The sequence below is a fragment of the Elephantulus edwardii genome, unplaced genomic scaffold, assembly GCF_000299155.1.
Source record: "Elephantulus edwardii isolate Elephantulus edwardi_28Jun2011 unplaced genomic scaffold, EleEdw1.0 scaffold00220, whole genome shotgun sequence".
Lineage (NCBI taxonomy): Eukaryota > Metazoa > Chordata > Mammalia > Macroscelidea > Macroscelididae > Elephantulus > Elephantulus edwardii.
In genome coordinates, this window is record NW_006399970.1 from 1,354,750 (window position 1) to 1,372,676 (window position 17,927).

The 17,927-nt window shown below is 38.5% G+C and overlaps 1 protein-coding gene and 1 pseudogene across 1 annotated transcript in view; one reads left to right on the forward strand and one right to left on the reverse strand.

The window, feature by feature from the left end:
* CLOCK (clock circadian regulator) overlaps positions 1-17,927 on the forward strand; it is a 141,638-nt gene that overhangs the window by 90,458 nt on the left and 33,253 nt on the right. Inside the window, exons 9-12 of the mRNA XM_006898097.1 lie at positions 3,294-3,376; positions 3,581-3,687; positions 13,842-13,989; positions 14,697-14,772. Coding sequence (XP_006898159.1) covers positions 3,294-3,376; positions 3,581-3,687; positions 13,842-13,989; positions 14,697-14,772 — 414 coding nt within the window. The remainder of the gene's footprint in view (positions 1-3,293; positions 3,377-3,580; positions 3,688-13,841; positions 13,990-14,696; positions 14,773-17,927) is intronic.
* Positions 4,217-12,524, reverse strand: LOC102860587 (annotated as a pseudogene).

A 17,927-nucleotide genomic window follows, 5' to 3' on the forward strand; every position in this document is an offset into this window, starting at 1 on the left:
AGATGATATCTCATAGTTGTTTTAATTTGCATCTCTCTTAGGGCTAGGGATTTTGAGCATTTCTTCATGTGCTTGTTAGCCATCTGAATGTCGTCTTCAGTGAAGTGCCTGTTCATATCCTGTGCCCATTTTTCTATTGGATTATTTACCTTTATCTTGTTGTGGTGGGAATACATTGTTCATTATGACTAGAGTATAGGGTATGTGCTGCAGAAGGGGATTATGGATAATGTGAAATGATTCAAAAAGTAGGTAGAGGTAAAAGGAAATTTATTTCCTAGTTTGTTTTTCTGTGTTAATAAGCTTAAATTTTATCTAGTGAAATGCCAAATCATGAGAAGTTTGTAAGCAGCAAACTTATTTAATCACATCTGACTATTATTAGGCTAACTATGTTTCAGGTATAGAAGATGAGTTATAGACAGTGAAACCGTGTAGGGAGAAGCTTTGGGTATAATGTGAGTCATGATGTTGAACATCTAGAATCTAAACTAATGCAGGGAACGTGGATAAGGTGGAGTTGTTATTGTTGTAGTGACCTCTTGTTGTTATGTGCCATTGAGTCACTTGTGACTCATAGCGACACTCTGTACAACAGCCCTAATCCCTGCCCTATCCTTTGGCCATCTTATTGTCTCTGATACACCTAACCCCATTACCACAGTCACTGAATCAATCCATCTCATCGAAGGTCTTCCTTTCTTGTGTTGTCCCTCCACCCTCTCAAGCATGATGCTCCTCTCCAAAGACTGATTCTGCCTTGCAACATATCAAAGTCTGTCAGATGAAGCTTCAGAATCCTGTCCTCCAAGGAGCAGCCTGGCTTCATCCTCTCCAGGACGAACTTGTTTGTTCTTCTAGCAATCCATGGTATATTCTATGCTTGTCTCCAGCACCACAACTCAAAGGCATCAATTCTCCTTCTATCATCCCTAGTCATTGTCCAACTTTCTGATACATAGCAAGTAATTGCAAAGACCATTGCCTGTATCAGGTGCACTTTAGTCTCCAGACTGACATTGTTGCTCTTCAGTGTTTTGGAGAGGTCTCTGGCAGCAGACTTTCCAAATGCAATTTGTCTTTTAATTTCCTGGCTGCTGGTACCAAGAGTACTGATTGTAGAGCCAAGCAAACTGAAGCTGTCAACAATCTCAGTCTCTTCACCATCCATCATGATGTTGCCAGTCGGCGCAGTGGCAAGAATCTTTGTTTTCTTGATGTTGAGCTTCAATCCATATTGAAAGCTGCAGTCTTTGATCTTCTGCAATGAACATGTCATGTCCTTCTTAGTTTCAGAAAGCACGGTTGTGTCATCTGCATAATATAAATTGTTGATGAGTCTACCTCCAATCCTGGTGCCACATTTCTCCTCATAGAGTGCAGCCTCCCAAATAATCTGTTCTGCGTACAGATTCAAAAGATATGGAGATAATACACATCCTTGGTGCACACCCTTCCCAATTTTTCCTTGCTCTGTTCTGACGACTGCCTCCCAGTCCAAGTATAGGTTTTGCATTAACACAATCAAGTGTCCTGGGATTTCCATTCTTCTTGAAGTCAGCCACAGTTTGTTGTGATTTACACAGGCAAATGTCTTTGTATAGTCAACAAAACACAGGTAGACATTCCTCTGGTTATCTCTGCTTTCAGCCAAGATTCATCTGACATTAGCAATAATATCGCTAGTACCATGGCCTCTTCCAAACTCAGCCTGCACTTCAGGCAATTCTCTGTTGATGTGCTGCTCCAGTAATTTTTGGACAGTCTTCAGCAGCATCTTGCTTGCACGTGATATCAGTGATATTGTTAAGTAATTTCCGCACTCTGTTGGGTCATCTTTCTTTGGAATGGGAACAAATATAGATCTTTTACAGTCATTTGGCCAAGTGGTTATCTTCCAGATTTCTTGGCACAACATGGTGAGTGCATCCAGGACAGGGTCTGATGGTTGAGATATGTCAGTTGGTATACCATCAATTCATGGGACCTTGGTTTTTGCCAATTCTTTCAGAGCAGCTTGACTTCTTCCTTCATCACCGTAGGCTCTTTTTTGCTCATACGTTTTTTCATGAAATTCTCCTGTGTCCTCCAATTCCTTTTGGTACAGTGACTCTGTATACTCTCCATCTTCTTTTAATGCTTCTTGAATCATTTAATATTCTGCCCAAAGCATCCTAAGTATTGCAACTTGAGATTTGAATTTGTTTTTCAGTTCCTTCAGCTTAGGAAATGCTGAGCAAATTTGACCCTTTTGATTTTCTGACCCCAGCTACTTGCACATTTCATTATAATACTTCGTCTTCCCACACTGCCTTTTAGTAGAAAATGAGAATGAAAGAGTATTTTGTGACTGCCAGATTTCTAGACTTCACTGCTAGATAAGTATATTTTCAATAAGTAAGCTAGGAAAATGTGTCACTAGGTATGGGAAGTGAGGCAGGTAATTAAATTTAGGACATAATGAGTTAAAGATGTATTCAGTTAGCATGTATCAGGTTGACAGAAATGTGGCACTGCTGGATTTTTAAAAGATCCATTCCTCATTGTGTCTTTATTAATTTGTAGGTCAGTTGGGAACAGTACTTATAGTTATTTAGCTTTATTTAGGTGCTTCTTGTTGTTGTTGTTGTTATGTGACATCAAGTCACAAGAAAAAATTCACCTTTCCAGTTATTTAAAAGCTTCCAGTGCTGCAAGTGAAGGTAGTAATTGTGATAAAGTATTTGTTAAGGGGAGGAGTTATTCCAGTCTTTTTGTGTGAGGGCAAATTTACATAACATTAAAGGGCAAGTAAGAGTTGTCTGTCCTTTGAAGGTAACTCAGAGATTGCCATATATTTAATTCAAGAGAAAGGCCTAAATTCAGAACCACAGTGTATTGATATTTATAAGTTAGTGAAATTACTCCTGGTAGCTAGAAGTCCTCCCATAAAACCTACATAAAAGAGTTATTATTGCCGTGGTCTTTGATGATCTGACTCACTCATGGTCACTGAGTTGAAGCCGACTCCAAGCTGACCCTCCCCTCCAGTGGATTTTTGAGTAAATCCCATAGGAGGGGATGACCCATCTTTCAGAAGCAGAGCAGATGGTCTAGAGTCTCTTGAGGTAACACCTTCGGGCTGGTAGTGCACCTTCCCACTATGAGCTAAGCCACCTGAGTTTAAAACTAGAAAATTAAAATGTGAATAACTTGTTAGAGGATAACTTTCTAATAATGACTAAGCAGTAATTAAGATTCTTATCAGGACACAGGAATGTATTTCTAAACTTTTATTTTTCATTTGTTTCTAGGAAATGTGCACTGTTGAAGAACCCAATGAAGAGTTTACTTCTAGGCATAGTTTAGAATGGAAATTTCTATTTCTAGATCACAGGTAACTCTGTTTTTAAATTCTGTAAAGGGGTGATAGCCATAATTCTAGAAATTACTGGATTGCAATGGCAAACTTTTTTCTAATGAAGACTTCCATTACTTAAAAAAATAAATAAAAACCATTATTTTAAAAAGAATTGTTTTCTATTTGGTGTATTTCTTGTCATAGAAAAATGGTGATATTGATTCTTTAATGTAATTTTAGGGCACCACCTATAATAGGATATTTGCCATTTGAAGTGCTGGGAACATCAGGCTATGATTACTATCATGTGGATGACCTAGAAAATTTGGCAAAATGTCATGAGCACTGTAAGTAGATTTTAATATTTTCAGGGAAAACAGGTATTTTTTAATACTGCCAGCAGAAATTCTGTTCTTTCTTACTGTCTTATTAATACTTTATTAATAAAATGTGTATAACACAACCTTGCTTGAGAACTTTAAAGGCTTGAAAATGAAGAGAACTTAAAGCACTTACTGAAGAAGATTAGTGAAGGCAGTGTTCCATGTAGATTCCATCTCAATATCAAGAAAACAAAAATTCTCATTGCTGGATCCATAAGCAACATTATGATAAATGGAGAAAAATATTGGAGTTGTCAAGGTGTTGTTTTTTTTTAACTAGTATCCAGCAACCTTGGAAACAGCAGTCAAGAAACCAAATGGCATATTGTGTGCATGGGGCAAATTGGCTGTCAAGGACTTTCTTAAAGTATTAAAGAACAAGAATGTCAACTTAAAGAGTGTGATGTGGCTGATCCATGCCATAGTTTGGTGTTTGGTTGGTTTGTTGGTTTGTTTTTATAGTAGTCTGTTTTAATATAAACAAGTGTTGAAATCAATCAGTATCCCTTTCAAGAAGTTTCTTGTCAGAATCTGAAGGTGCAGCTGTGTCTGTACCTTGCTCTTCAGCCTGCAGCCCTGGACTGTCTCCTTGTCCATCCACTGGTCCATCTGGCCTGTCTCCTTATCCGTCCACTGGTTCATTTGGCCTATCTCCTTGTTCATCCACTGGTCCGTTCTGCTCTGCTTTTTTTTTTCCCCTTCTCTTTTGGAGGTTCTACTTTGGGCTTGGGTTCTGAAATTATAGGACTACAGACATTTATTAGCTCCTTAATTTTAGATTCAGTCTCTTTTGCCTTGATAACTGGATCGATGGTCAGACTCTGTTTGTTCTGCAGATTTAACTTGTTGTTCATCCATTCCATAGCATCATTTGTGCTTTTTTCCACTTTTCATCATTTCAGCAGCATCCAAATGCTCATACTCATCCTCCTTGTTTTTGAAAGAACTCATTAGTTTCAGGTACTATTGGATTTTCCTCCCTAGTTCTTCAAATAATTTTGGTCTTTCTTCAGATTCCTGAAAGTGCGCCTTAATAGGTTGACCCAGGTTTTCAACTCAGCTAATTTATCCACATAAACTTGCTTTGGCTGGTCTTCACCATCCTTATACAACCAACCAATTTTCAGTGTCTTCTAGTTTCAAGGAAAAAGTATTACGATCATCGTCACTCACAAACTTCTCATATTCACCGCTAAGTTTGTCTCATTTCATACACGTATTCTTCCACTGCATTCTTAGCAGCATTCTATTCTTTTCAAGTTGTTCCTGCATAATCATCTTACCCTCATTTTCAGTGTACAAGTTGAACATTTCTCTGTCTATCTACCATAACAGCTGATTCTCATTCGGCAGGTCCACAGTACTGGTCTTTACTTTTGCCTGCTTGGCTTGAGGTGGTTGGTCCATCTTTTTGTCTTTAGATCCAGCTTGAGAGTTCTCCTTTTCTTCAGACTTGGTCTTGTTTTCTGCTGGTGGCTGCTGCTATTTCTCCTCAGCATGTGGTTCCTCTTGATCCACTTGCCTTTTCTCTTCTTCTTTTGCATTCTGATCTGTTTCTGTTGGTTCCTTATTTTCATCAGATTATTGCAATTCCAGTAGGGAAGCATTGGATACACTGAAAATGCCATGGACATTTACTCGAGCTTTTTTTTTCCCTTTTCACTGGTCTTTCTCTTTTATTACTTGGTTTTCTGTACGGGCTTAGTTTTTTTGTACGGGCAGTGCATGGACTGTGCCACATGGGTGCTGGACTGACGGGCTGCACAGAGAGGCAGGAGGAGAGCAGGTGAGACTCTTTCGGGTCCCTCCATTCCAGACGAATGCAGGGATCTTCCTGCTCACTGCTGGTCTGGCGGATGCTCTGCACCTGGAAGGTCTGGGCGTGAGAGCCCAACTCCCGGAAATGCTTGTAGTCTCCTGAGTGGTGATTGCACTCCAGCACGTACTGAAAGCCTCGGTAGCCGGGGAACTGGCAGCAAACCCAGCTGGTGTTGGACTTCGTACAAGTGGCTTAGCATCACTAAGCGTCCATTGTTCACTCCTGGAAAAACATCCTTACTAGAGCTTTTGACTTTCACTTTTGAACTGGAGCCATCAGACTGGAATGCCACGGTATTTTTAGTTACTTCATAACTTTTGGAAGTTGAGTAATAAATAAAACCAAAAAAGAATCAATGCCTTTGGATTATAGTGCTGACGAAAAATACTGAATATCCCTTGGAATGCCAAAAGAACTAAAATCAGTCTTGGAAGAAGTACAGCTAATACTTCTGTGCTCCATACAGGCAAAGATGGTGAGACTTTATTTCACCTACTTTGGACATGTTACCAGGAGGAACCAGTCCTTGTAGGTGGACATCATGCTTGGAAAGGTGGAGGGTCTGAGAAGAGGAAGACTCTTAAAGAGATGGATTGACACAGTGACTGCAACAGTGGGATTAAGCACAGCAGAGACTGTGAAGATAATGCAGAATTAGGCAATGAAGTTTTATTTTAAAAAAAATTTTTTTTTACTGACTTGTGTACTAGACAAGGTTTTGCCAGTTGTAAGTAGGATCCCTATGAGTAGGTATTGACTTCATCCCTTGTTATTTGCTGTTGAATCAAAATGATTCATAGCTGACCCACCAGTGGGTTTTTCAGAGGCAGTAAATCACACAGGAGGATATTGCGTATCCTTCTCCTATGGAGAAGCTGGTGGATTTGAACCATATGCCTTTGGGATTGCAGCAAAACTTACTACAAGGCCACCAGACCTCCCGAAGCCAACAATGAATGTAGAGAAACAATTTCATAGCCTTTATGTTGTTGAAATGTATTAGACAGTTTATATGTAAATAATTATTTCAGTAGTAACTGAATTTTGGGGTTTTTGCGTTTTGTTCTGTAATAGCCTCATTTTATAATAAAACACGTAAAAAACCTTGTTCTGAACTGTGCATTTTATCTTTGAATAATTAAAGTAAATTCCTTTCAAAGATGCATTAGTATTTCTAATTGTTACCAGTTTCTAGAAAAAGAGCAAGTACAGCGTCAACACATCCATGTCTGACCTTTACCCATTTCACAAAAGGGAACTATCCTCATCCATAGCATCAGTAATACAAAATCAATTTTCATGAGATCTGACATGTCCCTCTGCTCCTGTATTTCTTACTACTCATCCCAGCATCAATCTTCTTAGGTCCAAAATCTGATGCAGTAGTTCACAGACCACGCAGAAACGTGTTGGAGAAGTCAAAAGGTTATAATCCAAATTCAGTCAAGATAGCTTCCGAAATGTGCTTGCAGGCACCACAGCCTTGAGACTCATGGCTTTAGGCCAGTGTTACAAAGTCTTACTCCTTCCAATTTTGGCTCTTCCCTCCCAATCTTCCAACAAACTTGGGCAAAAAGCTCTTGGCTCTGGTGCAGTGGTCTAGCAGTTCCGAGGTTTCATTGCATGACAGATCTCCTGTTCTTGGCTGTGGCTGCTATGGCAGTAGCTCTCATAGGACCTCCAAGTCTGGCCTCCTGAAGGACAAGTTGCATTCTCTTGTTCTCAGCTTGTAGAAGATCGTCCTTCTGCTCCTTGATCTGCTCAATTTAGTGGCAAAACTAACCATACCCCTTGAAGATTGGTGAGACTAGCCAATCCCCTTGTGGATAGGCTACCATGCACCATTTGCATATTCCTACTCATCCACATGGCAAAGTCAAATTTAATTCCTAGAAAATTAAAACCCCTGCAGTGTTGCTATTGTGTACCTTTGAGTTGGAACTGACCCATAGCTGACCCTCCAGCAACTTTTGTGAGACAGTAAATCCCACAAGAGGAGATTACCTATCCTTCTGTGGAGCAGCTGGTAGATTCAAACTGTGTGCCTTTGAGATTGCATGGAGCTGCTTACTGCACAGTACAGTTTCCTAAATTTTTATTGCCAGGCATGTAAATCTGCCTAAGAATTAGGTATCTATTTAGAAAATTTATTTCAAAAAGCTGCTTGGCAGTGCTCAGCTGTTGTTATCTGCGATTATATTGTTTATTAGTATCAGGAACGTTACTGTGTCATATTGCCAAGCACTATTCTGAGCATTATGCCTATATTATCTTCATTATTCATAACCACATTTTTACAATATAGGTACTATTATTATTTTTGTGAGTAAACTGAGATGGAGGGTAATTTACCCACAGCAATCCCATAACTTTGTGGTGGTAAAGCCATGGTTAGGATATAGTCACAACACTTTATCACACTGCAGTTTCCTTTTTATCTCACAAGTTTAATTTCGTACGTTTTATTTGTTTCTGTGGTAGGTCCTCTCAAAATTCTTTCTTGGATATATTCTAAAGTGTAATTTGATAATTAAAATATTTTTATTATGCTTTATGCCTTACATTGATCTCATAAATCTCTGTGTGTAAAAATAAAGCATCTCAACTCGTGCTAATGCGAAACATATACTTGGACCAAGAGGCAGTAATCAGAACAGAGCAGGATAACACTGCATGGTTCAAAATTGGGAAGGGTGTACACCAGGGATATGTCCTGTCTCGATACCTTTTCAACGTGTATGCAGAGCAGATTATCCGCGAGGCTGGGCTCTGTGAGGAGAATTGTGGCATTAGGATTGGTAAAAGATCTATTAACAATCTGCATTATGCAGATGATACAACCCTGCTTGCTGAAACTGAGGAGGACCTGAGGTGTTTGCTGCAGAGGGTCAAGGACTGCAGCCTACAGTATGGACTGAGGCTCAATGTCAAGAAGACAAAGATTCTCACCACTGGACCAATCGGTAGCATCAGGATGGATGGCGAAGAGATTGAGATTGTTCACAGCTTCAGTTTGCTTGGCTCCATGGTCAACACTCTTGGCACCAGCAGTCAGGAAATAAAAAAACGTTGTGATGGAAATGTCAGCTGTTAGGGACCTCTCTAAAGTACTCAAGAGCAACGGTGTCTCTCTGGAGACTAAGGTGCGCCTGAGACAGGCCATGGTCTTTACAATCACTTGTTATGCATCAGAGAGTTGGACAATGACTAGGGAGGACAGAAGGAGAATTGATGCCTTTGAGCTATGGTGCTGGAGAAGAGTATTGAATGTACCATGGAGTGACAGGAAAACAAACAGATTCATCCTGGAGAGGATTAAACCAAGCAACTCCTTGGAGGCAAGGATTCTGGGGCTTCGTCTGACATACTTTGGTCATGTTGTAAGGAGGGACAGGTCCTTGGAGAGGGACATCATGCTTGGGAGGGTGGAGGGGCGGCTCAAGAGGAGGAGACCCTCTATGAGATGGATTGATTCGGTGACTGGGGTAATCGGGATGTGTGTGTCAGAGGCAGTGCGATTGGCACAGGATAGAGCAGGGTTTAGGGCTGTTGTACATAGGGTCGCTATGAGTCGCAAATGACTCGACGGCACATAACAACAACAACAAAATTACTTCAGCCCAGAAAAAAATGTTATTTTACATGATGCCAGCACTAGGCACCATGGTTTAGTGAAAAGACCTGGTACTTCTTTTAACTAGCTGCATGGACTAGTTATTTAGTATTGGTGTCTTGATTAAAAAGGAGAGATTCCACACCATCATTTTCTAAGATTTATTCTATTGAATCAATATCATCAAATAGGAACAAATATGGACCTCTTCCAATCTGTTGGCCAGACAGCCATTCTCCAAATTTCCTGGCTTAGACTGGTAATTGCATCCAAGGCTACATCTTTTAATTGAAACAAGTCAGTTGGTAGCCCATTGATTCCTGGGGTCTTACTTTTTGCCAGTGCCTTCAATGCAGCTTCCACTTCCTCTTTCATTACAATTGGCTCTTGTTCATATGGTACTTCCCGAAATTTCTCAGTGTCAATCATTTCTTTCTGGTACAGTGACTCTTGAGTATTCCCTCCATCTTCTTTTGATGCTTCCTGGGTCATTCAATATATGCCCATAGCATCTTCCAACATTGCAACATGAGGCTTACATTTGTTTTTTAGTTCTTTCAGCTTGAGAGATAACAGAGCAAGTTCTTCCCTTTTTATTCTCCATTTCCAGCTCTCTGCACATTCCATTATAATACATTGCTTTGTCCTCCCGAGCTGCCCTTTGAAACCATCTATTCAGCTCTTTCACTTCAGTATGTTTTCCTTTATATTTGACTTCTTAATGTTTCATTGCAATCTTTAGAGTCTTTTCTGACATCCATTTCGTTTTTTTCTTTCTCCTCTGTTTTTGTAATGATCTTTTTCTTCATGGATTATATCCCTTAATGTTGTTGTTGTTGTTATGTACCGTCGAGTCGCCTGCGACTCATAGCGACCCTATGTACAACAGCCCTAAACTCCGCTCTGTCCTGTGCCAGTTGCACTGTCTCTGACACTCCCATCCCACTTATCCCAGTTACTGAATCAATCCACCTCATAGAGGGTCTTCCTCTCCTGCGCTGTCCCTCCACCCTCCCAAGCATGATGTCTTTCTCTAAGGACCGGTCTCTCCTCACAACATGTCCAAAGTATGTTAGACGGAGCCTCAGAATCCTTGCCTCCAAGGAGCCACCCAGTTTAACCCTCTCCAGGACAAATCTGTTTGTTTTCCTAGCAGTCCATGGTATTCTCAATACTCTTCTCCAGCACCACAGCTCAAAGGCATCAATTCTCCTTCTGTCCTCCTTGGTCATTGTCCAACTCTCTGATGCATAACAGGTGATTGCGAAGACCCTTAATATCCCTTAATATCATCCCATAACTCATCTGGTCTTCTATCATTGGTGAGCAATGTCTTAAACCTATTCTTAAGATGATCTTGAAATTGTGATGGAATTGATTCAAGATCATATCTTGGTTCCTATGGACTTATTTTCATTTTCATAGGCCCAATTTGAACTTGCATGTGAGTTGTAAATAACAAGAACCATATGATCTTAGAAATTGATGCAGAAAAGGCATTTGGCAAAATCCAATAACCCTTAGCAAAATTGGAATAGAAGGGAATTTCCTGAACATACTGAAAAATATATATGCAAAACCAAGAGCCAACATCATTCTCAATGGACGAAGACTAAAATAATTTTCCTTGCACACAGGGACAGACAAGGATGCCCACTGTCACCACTTCTTTTCAATATTGTATTGGAAGTGCTTGCTAGGCCAATACAACAAAAGAAGGAAATAAAAGGTGTCCAGGTTGGCAGTGAACTTGCATATGAGCAATTGATGAGTCTGCCCCTGGCCTTGTTTTCACTGCTGATCTTGAGCTTCTCCAATGATTTCTTCCACAAATGTAGTCAGTCTGATTCCTATGCAGCCCATTGGGTAAAATTTGTTTCTTTTAGAAAAAGTAAATACAAAATCATTCTCTTTCCAGCTGCATTTCTATCCCCAAGCCCATATTTTCCAACTACTGTTCCTTCTTTATTGTTTCCTACTTTTGCATTCCAGTCACCAATTAAAACTAATGCATCCTGATTGCATGTTCAGTCAGTTTCAGATAGTCATATTAATGGTTCTTTTTGTTATATAGTTATTATCCTATCACTCAAAACATTGTATTTCTGGATAGAACTTGAAATTGACTTTTTTACTATGAATGCAACACCATTCTTCTGGTTTTCATTTCCTACGTAGTATATCACATGATTATATGACTCAAAGTGGCCATGACTGGTCCATCGCATCTCACTAATGCCTATTATGTGGATACTCATTCATTCCATTTCATTTTTAACAATCTCCAGTTTTCCAACATTCAAGCTACAAACTTTCCATGTACCAATTGTTAAATGATGTTTGTTATTTTCCTCATTTCAGCTGACTTCCAATCTGGACTCTACCACTATAATACTATAACTGTCCTCTTTGTTTAGTGTTCATAGGGTTTTTAACAGCCTTTTATTCAGGCTCAAACCTATCTGTGGAAGCACTTTTGGAATTTGACACAACAGTGGCAAAGATTTCAGTATCACAACAACCCCAAGTAATCACAATACAGCAAACTGATAGACAAGTACTGCACCACGTAGAACAACATTCTCTCCAAATACAATCAATAATCCAGTTGACCTTTAAATTCAAAGGCCCACCAGATCCTTTTTGCCCACACAGAGGCTTCATACTCAAGATGATTATAAATGAGATCAGATACAGTTAATCAGTTGGCCCTTGATTGCTAACACAATTAAAAACATCGAAACCTTTTACTCCAGATTTCAAGTAAGTTGTAAACACTTACCCACTAGGACCCAACTTTGGCAATTACATGTAAGCAAAATACTGCTGAAGATCATTCAAAACTGCTGGAACAGGACATAGATAGGGAATTGCCAGAAGTTCAAGCAGGATTTAGAAGAGGCCATGACACCAGGGATATCATTGCTGATAGCAAAAGGATCCTGGCAGGAAGTAAGGCATACCAGAAGAATATCTATTTGTGCTCTATTGACTATGCAGAGGCATTTGACTGTGTGGATCATGACAAGTTGTGGCTGACATTGAGAAGAATGGGAATTCCAGAGCACTTGATTGTGCTCATGAGGAACCTACAACTGGATCAGGAGGCTGTTGTGCAAACAGAGCAGGGGAGCACTGCATGGTTTGGAATTGGTAAGGGAATGCATCAGGGTTGTATCCTTTGTCCATACCTGTTCAATCTGTATGCTGAGCAAATATCCAAGAAGTTGGACTCTGAAGAGGAGTATGGCATCAAGATTGGAGGGAGACTCATCAATAATGTGTGTTATGCAAATGACAGAACCTTGCTTGCTGAAAGTGAGGAGGACTTGATGCACTTCTTACCACTGACCAATAGGCAGAAGTCATGATGCATGGAGAGGAGATTGAAACTGTCAGCAGCTTCATCTTGCTTGTATCCACAGTTAACACCCTTGGTATGAGCAGTCAGGAAATAAGGAGGCATATTGGGCTGGGAAAATCTACAATTAGGAACCTTTCCAAATTTTTGAGGAGGAGTGATGTCAGAGGACTAAGGTGGGTCTGACTCAGGCCATGGTCTTTCTGATTACTAGCTAAGCATCTGAGACCTGGACAGTGAATAAGGACAGAAACAAAATTGATGCCTTTGTGCTGTGGTGTTGGAGAAGAGCACTGAATATTCCATGGACAGCCAAGGGAATGAATATATATGTGTGTCTCAGAGAGTGTGCAGCCAGAGTACTCTTTGGAGGCAAGAATGATGAGGCTTCACCTCGCATGCTTTGGACATACTGCTAGAAGGGCCTATTCATTGGAGAGGGACATGATGTGGGAAGGGTGGAGGGTCAGCGAAGGATAAGTAGACCATCAACCAGGTGGATTTATGACTGGTGCAGTAAGCTTTTTTATATGAGGAAGTGTGAGGATGGCACAGAACAGGACTAGGTTCAGATCTTTTGTTTATAGGGTTACTATGAATCATACTTGACTCGATGGCACCTAACAGGCACAACAAAATTCTATTGAATATTAGTCTATTAGTATTGTCATGAAGTCTGAGGAACACTCAAAATTAGATAATTTTGCCAATCTCAGAGGTTTTGAGAACACTAAAGAAATGTATTTTTAAAAAGGATCTTCTTAAACCAAAGAACTTCTGTTTGAATCACAAAACCCTTTTTTTGCCTGACACCCATTTAAAGGCTTCCAGAATTTATAATCTACACGTTATTCTTTGTAAAATTCTGTGTTTAGCAATTGCTTTCAAAAAAATTACTGATTTAGATTAAACTTTAGAATTATATGTCTCAAAGATGCTGTACTTAAAAGGATACCTGTGAAAAAAGAAGCCCCTGGTCTAATTACTAAGTTACCCTCATCTGGGCACGAGGAAGTAAAAAAGGTGAATAAGTTATTACTGAATGTTTGCAAGGTTATTGTGTATGTAAAATATGTAAGATTAGTCCTCTCACTCTGCTTGTGTAGAGGAGCATCTGGTGATAAATTAGGTAGTTTTGTGGAAGATGTATTAGTTGCTTAGATCCTTATGGTAACTATAAGTAATTGTAGCACATGTTAATAATAATTGGTTACAGAGAAATCATAAAATTTTTATATTTAGTTTTAAATGTAAACAACTATAATTTTGGTTAAAATTCTTAGTAATATGGACCAAAGACCAAAATGTTTTTCTTTTCATCTTAGTAATGCAATATGGAAAAGGCAAATCATGCTACTATAGGTTCCTGACTAAAGGACAACAGTGGATTTGGCTTCAGACTCATTACTATATCACCTATCATCAGTGGAATTCAAGGCCAGAGTTTATTGTTTGTACTCACACTGTAGTAAGGTAATAATCCTTTTAGAAAACTTCCAATTCTTCTAATCCTTTTTTAATGCATAATTAGTTTGTGAACAGCAATATTATTTTCTTCCTGTTTTAAATGACATCCTTTCTATATACTAGTAAATTCATTTAGTATTATGAAGAAATACATTACACATACTATATAAAATCTCTAATTCTTGACATAAGTTTATGTCTTTGAGCAGAAATGTAATAAATTTATGTACCTAATTCAGCCATTTTGAAAGGAAAATTGGACATTACAAAGAGGACTGAGAGGGGAGGTAATTATGCAACAATGAATGAATGTTTTAAAAACCCCCAAAAAAGTGAACTGGAGGAGAAGGAAAGAACAGAGGGGGGGAAATGTGCAACAGTAAATTAATTAAAATCCAACTTTTCTGTAAACTTCCATTAAAATGAATAGTTAAAATATTATAAAAAATTAATAACAAAAGAATACAGACTTTTTAATTCTTCATTTAAGTTCTGTGTTGTTACAGATAGTTTGCAATATTGTCTTAGACTTTTAAGATAATTAGAACAATAAAAATTGAATTAATACAGTATATCATAAATATATTTAGAGTTTGTGTAGAAATAATCTAGCATTAGTGATGTATAGTTGTGAAACAGTAAACACTGAATAATTTCAATTCTCTTTGGTATATTAAATTCATGAACAAATGCTTTGTTTCTTTTATTTGTAGTTATGCAGAAGTTAGGGCTGAAAGACGACGAGAACTTGGCATTGAAGAATCTCTTCCTGAGACAGCTGCTGACAAAGTAGGCTTCTGACAGTTTTCAAAAAATAATTTCATTTCTTCCCATTGAAGAAGAAACTTTATACAAAAATTATATTCGAATATTTTCTTTTTTCACTTGTGACAGATAACTTTACTGTTTATTTTCTATATGATTTTTAAATAGTTCATGTGATTCTTAAAAAGAATTTGAAAGGCCTACCAATTAATGATATTTGGGTGAAAAATCATATGTGATCTCTGATAAAACTCCCATTTATCAGTAACCTGCGTCTGCCAACTCTGGCTGGGTTCTGTACAGGAATTATCAAATGTTCTGTAGTCAGATATACTTGTCTAGTAAATAGTACTCCTATTTTAAAGTCATTTGGTCAGCCTACACTCACGGGAAAATTTCTGTAGTAGCATAACTACCAGAAGACAAAGATTATAGAGAGCCATCGCAGATGTCACCTACTACAAGTAGTATTTTTAATCTGTAGAAAGTGAGTTAAATAGGAAGCATGCCAGGAGAAAATATGGAAAACATTTAGATGATTGTTCAGCAGTCCTTATTAAATATCTTCCATAAAACAGACAAGCCTCCTGGTTGAAAATACAGCAGTAAATAAATTATCAGCTTTGTCACATTTGGTTAAAATGAGCTCAGTGAGATGAGAACCAAAAATTGAGCGTTGAATTTAGCAACATGCATTTTATTGGTGGTCAGGAAGAGTAGATTTGGCAGTGTGTTATTATGAATGAAAGCTTGATTAGAGTAAATATAAGAAGTTTTCTAGAAGAGAAATCTAGAGACAGTAGGGAGGAATTTTGTTGCAAAGAGGAGAAAAATATAGCAGAAGAAAGTGAAAGTAAATTTAAAGGAAACTGGGTTATTTTTTAATACATGATAAATAATAGCTTTTTTTTTATAATGTTGACAATAATCTGGTGAAAACGGAAAAAAACCATGATAAGAGAAATAGAGGATAAAAATTTTAGAGCATTGTTCAGAAGATGGGGCCTGTGTAAGTCAACAGGAAAAAGAATTGTGTTTAGATTGTATATCTATACTGAAAACTAAGTCTGAAAACTATCCACACTATATCTGCTACTGAGCTTTTAACCCAAAGGCAGGCAGTTCAGATTAACCAGCTGTTCGCAGGAGAAAGATGGACAGTCTCCTCCCATGCAGTTTATAGTCTCTGAAAGCCTACTGGAGGGTCAGCTATGAGTCAGTTCCAGCTTGATAGCAGTGAGTAAGTTGCAAGCCACATATTAGTTTTATATTTTTAAGTGATTGAAAAAGACCAATAATATTTTGAGACGCATGAAAATGATACGGTATTGAAACTCACTGCTCACAAACACACTATAACACAAAATTGTTTAGGTATTGTCTGTGGCTTCTTTGAGCTATATAACAAGAGTTGAATAATTGTAACAGATTGTATAGCCCCCAAAACCGAGATTAATAACTAACTGGGATTAAAAGGAACGATATATATAATCCAATTGAAAAATGGGCACAGGATATGAACAGACACTTCACCAAATAAGACATTCAGATGGCCCACAAGCACATGAAGAAATGTTCAAAATCCCTAGCTCTAAGAGAGATGCAAATCAAAACAACTATGAGATATCATCTCACCCCAGCCAGAATAGCAAAATTTAACAGAACAGCAAGCAACAAATTCTGGTTAAGCTGTGGAGAAACTGGAATTCTTATTCACTGTTGGTGGGAGTATAAAATGGTGCAACCACTGTGGAAGGCAGTGTGGCACTTTCTCAAAAAGTTGCAAATAGAGATACCATTTGACCCAGCAATTCACTACTGGAACTATAGCCCAAAGAGACCATAACTGACATCCAAGTAGATATATGCACACCCATGTTTATCGTGGCTTTGTTCACAATAGCAAGGAGTTGGAAACAACCTAAGTGCCCATCAACAAACGAATGGATAGCGAAGCTGTGGTATATTCACACAATGGAATACTACGCTGCATTGAAAAACAAGGAACTCATGCAGTATTATTCAAAATGGGTGACCCTGGAGGACATTATGCTGAGTGAAGTATCTCAGTCACAAAAGAACAAATACTGCATGGTGCCACTGTTGTAAAACCGGACTGACATTGGGGTTGGGGGGAGACTGAGAAAGATGGGTTAAATAATGTATACTGCATTGAAACATAAGGGAGAAAACTGTTTAAAAGGGATATGTGATTAGGTATTTTTGTCATGACATGCGTCCAGAATGAAGGCTGCATAGTGGAGTGGACCTGGGGGAAGGGATTGTAAAACAATGAAAGACTTTTTATTTTACTTTTCAAAGAAAAGAGTGTACGGGGGCGAGGAGGGAGGAGTGGTGGGCAGGGAGAAAAGTGCAACAATGAATGGAAATGCAAAGTCTCTGTGAATTTTCATTGAAATTAGTAATATTTTTTTTTAAAAAAATAAACTATTACTAAACCAGGAGCTCAAGTTTTAATTGACGTGCTTAGTGGGCCTCAAAAGTGACTACAGGACTGCACCAGTGAAAACGTTATATATAGTATGTGATTTGAGATTCAAAGCTGTAAGTTTTATGAAGGAGAGAAAGAGGAAAAATAATCTAGAAACACAAGCAGGACTTTTGTCCAGGATATAGTCTAAGGATTGTGAGAGGAAACAGCTACCATTTAAGAGACTGACAAGAGAAGTAGTATCCTCAAGAAATTTGGATTTTAGTTCAATAGGACAAGGCTGTAAAGGTATATTCAGAGAAAAATTTGGGAATACAGAGGATTTGGGTCCTTATGGACATTGAAGGCAGTCAGAAGACTTTCAGGAGCTAAGAGTAAAAGATGGAGGGAAAAAACAACGATACAAAGAGCTGAATGACAATGAGAATGCTGGGGATTGTGCCACATCATACTTTTCTCCCTTCATAGAATGTATAGCTTTGAAATCATATTGTTTTTATGTATTTTTACATCTACTTTTGAAGAATAATTATGATGTGTTGAACACTAACAACTGAAGACCAGACAAGCTGTGAGATGACATTAAAGACATTGTATATGAAGAAATTGTGCATAGGGTTTTCAGAGGCCTGCCAACCACTTGGCCAACTGACTGGAAGAGATCTATATTTGTTCCCATTCCAAAGAAAGGTGACCCAACTGAGTGTGGAAACTACAGAACAGTGTC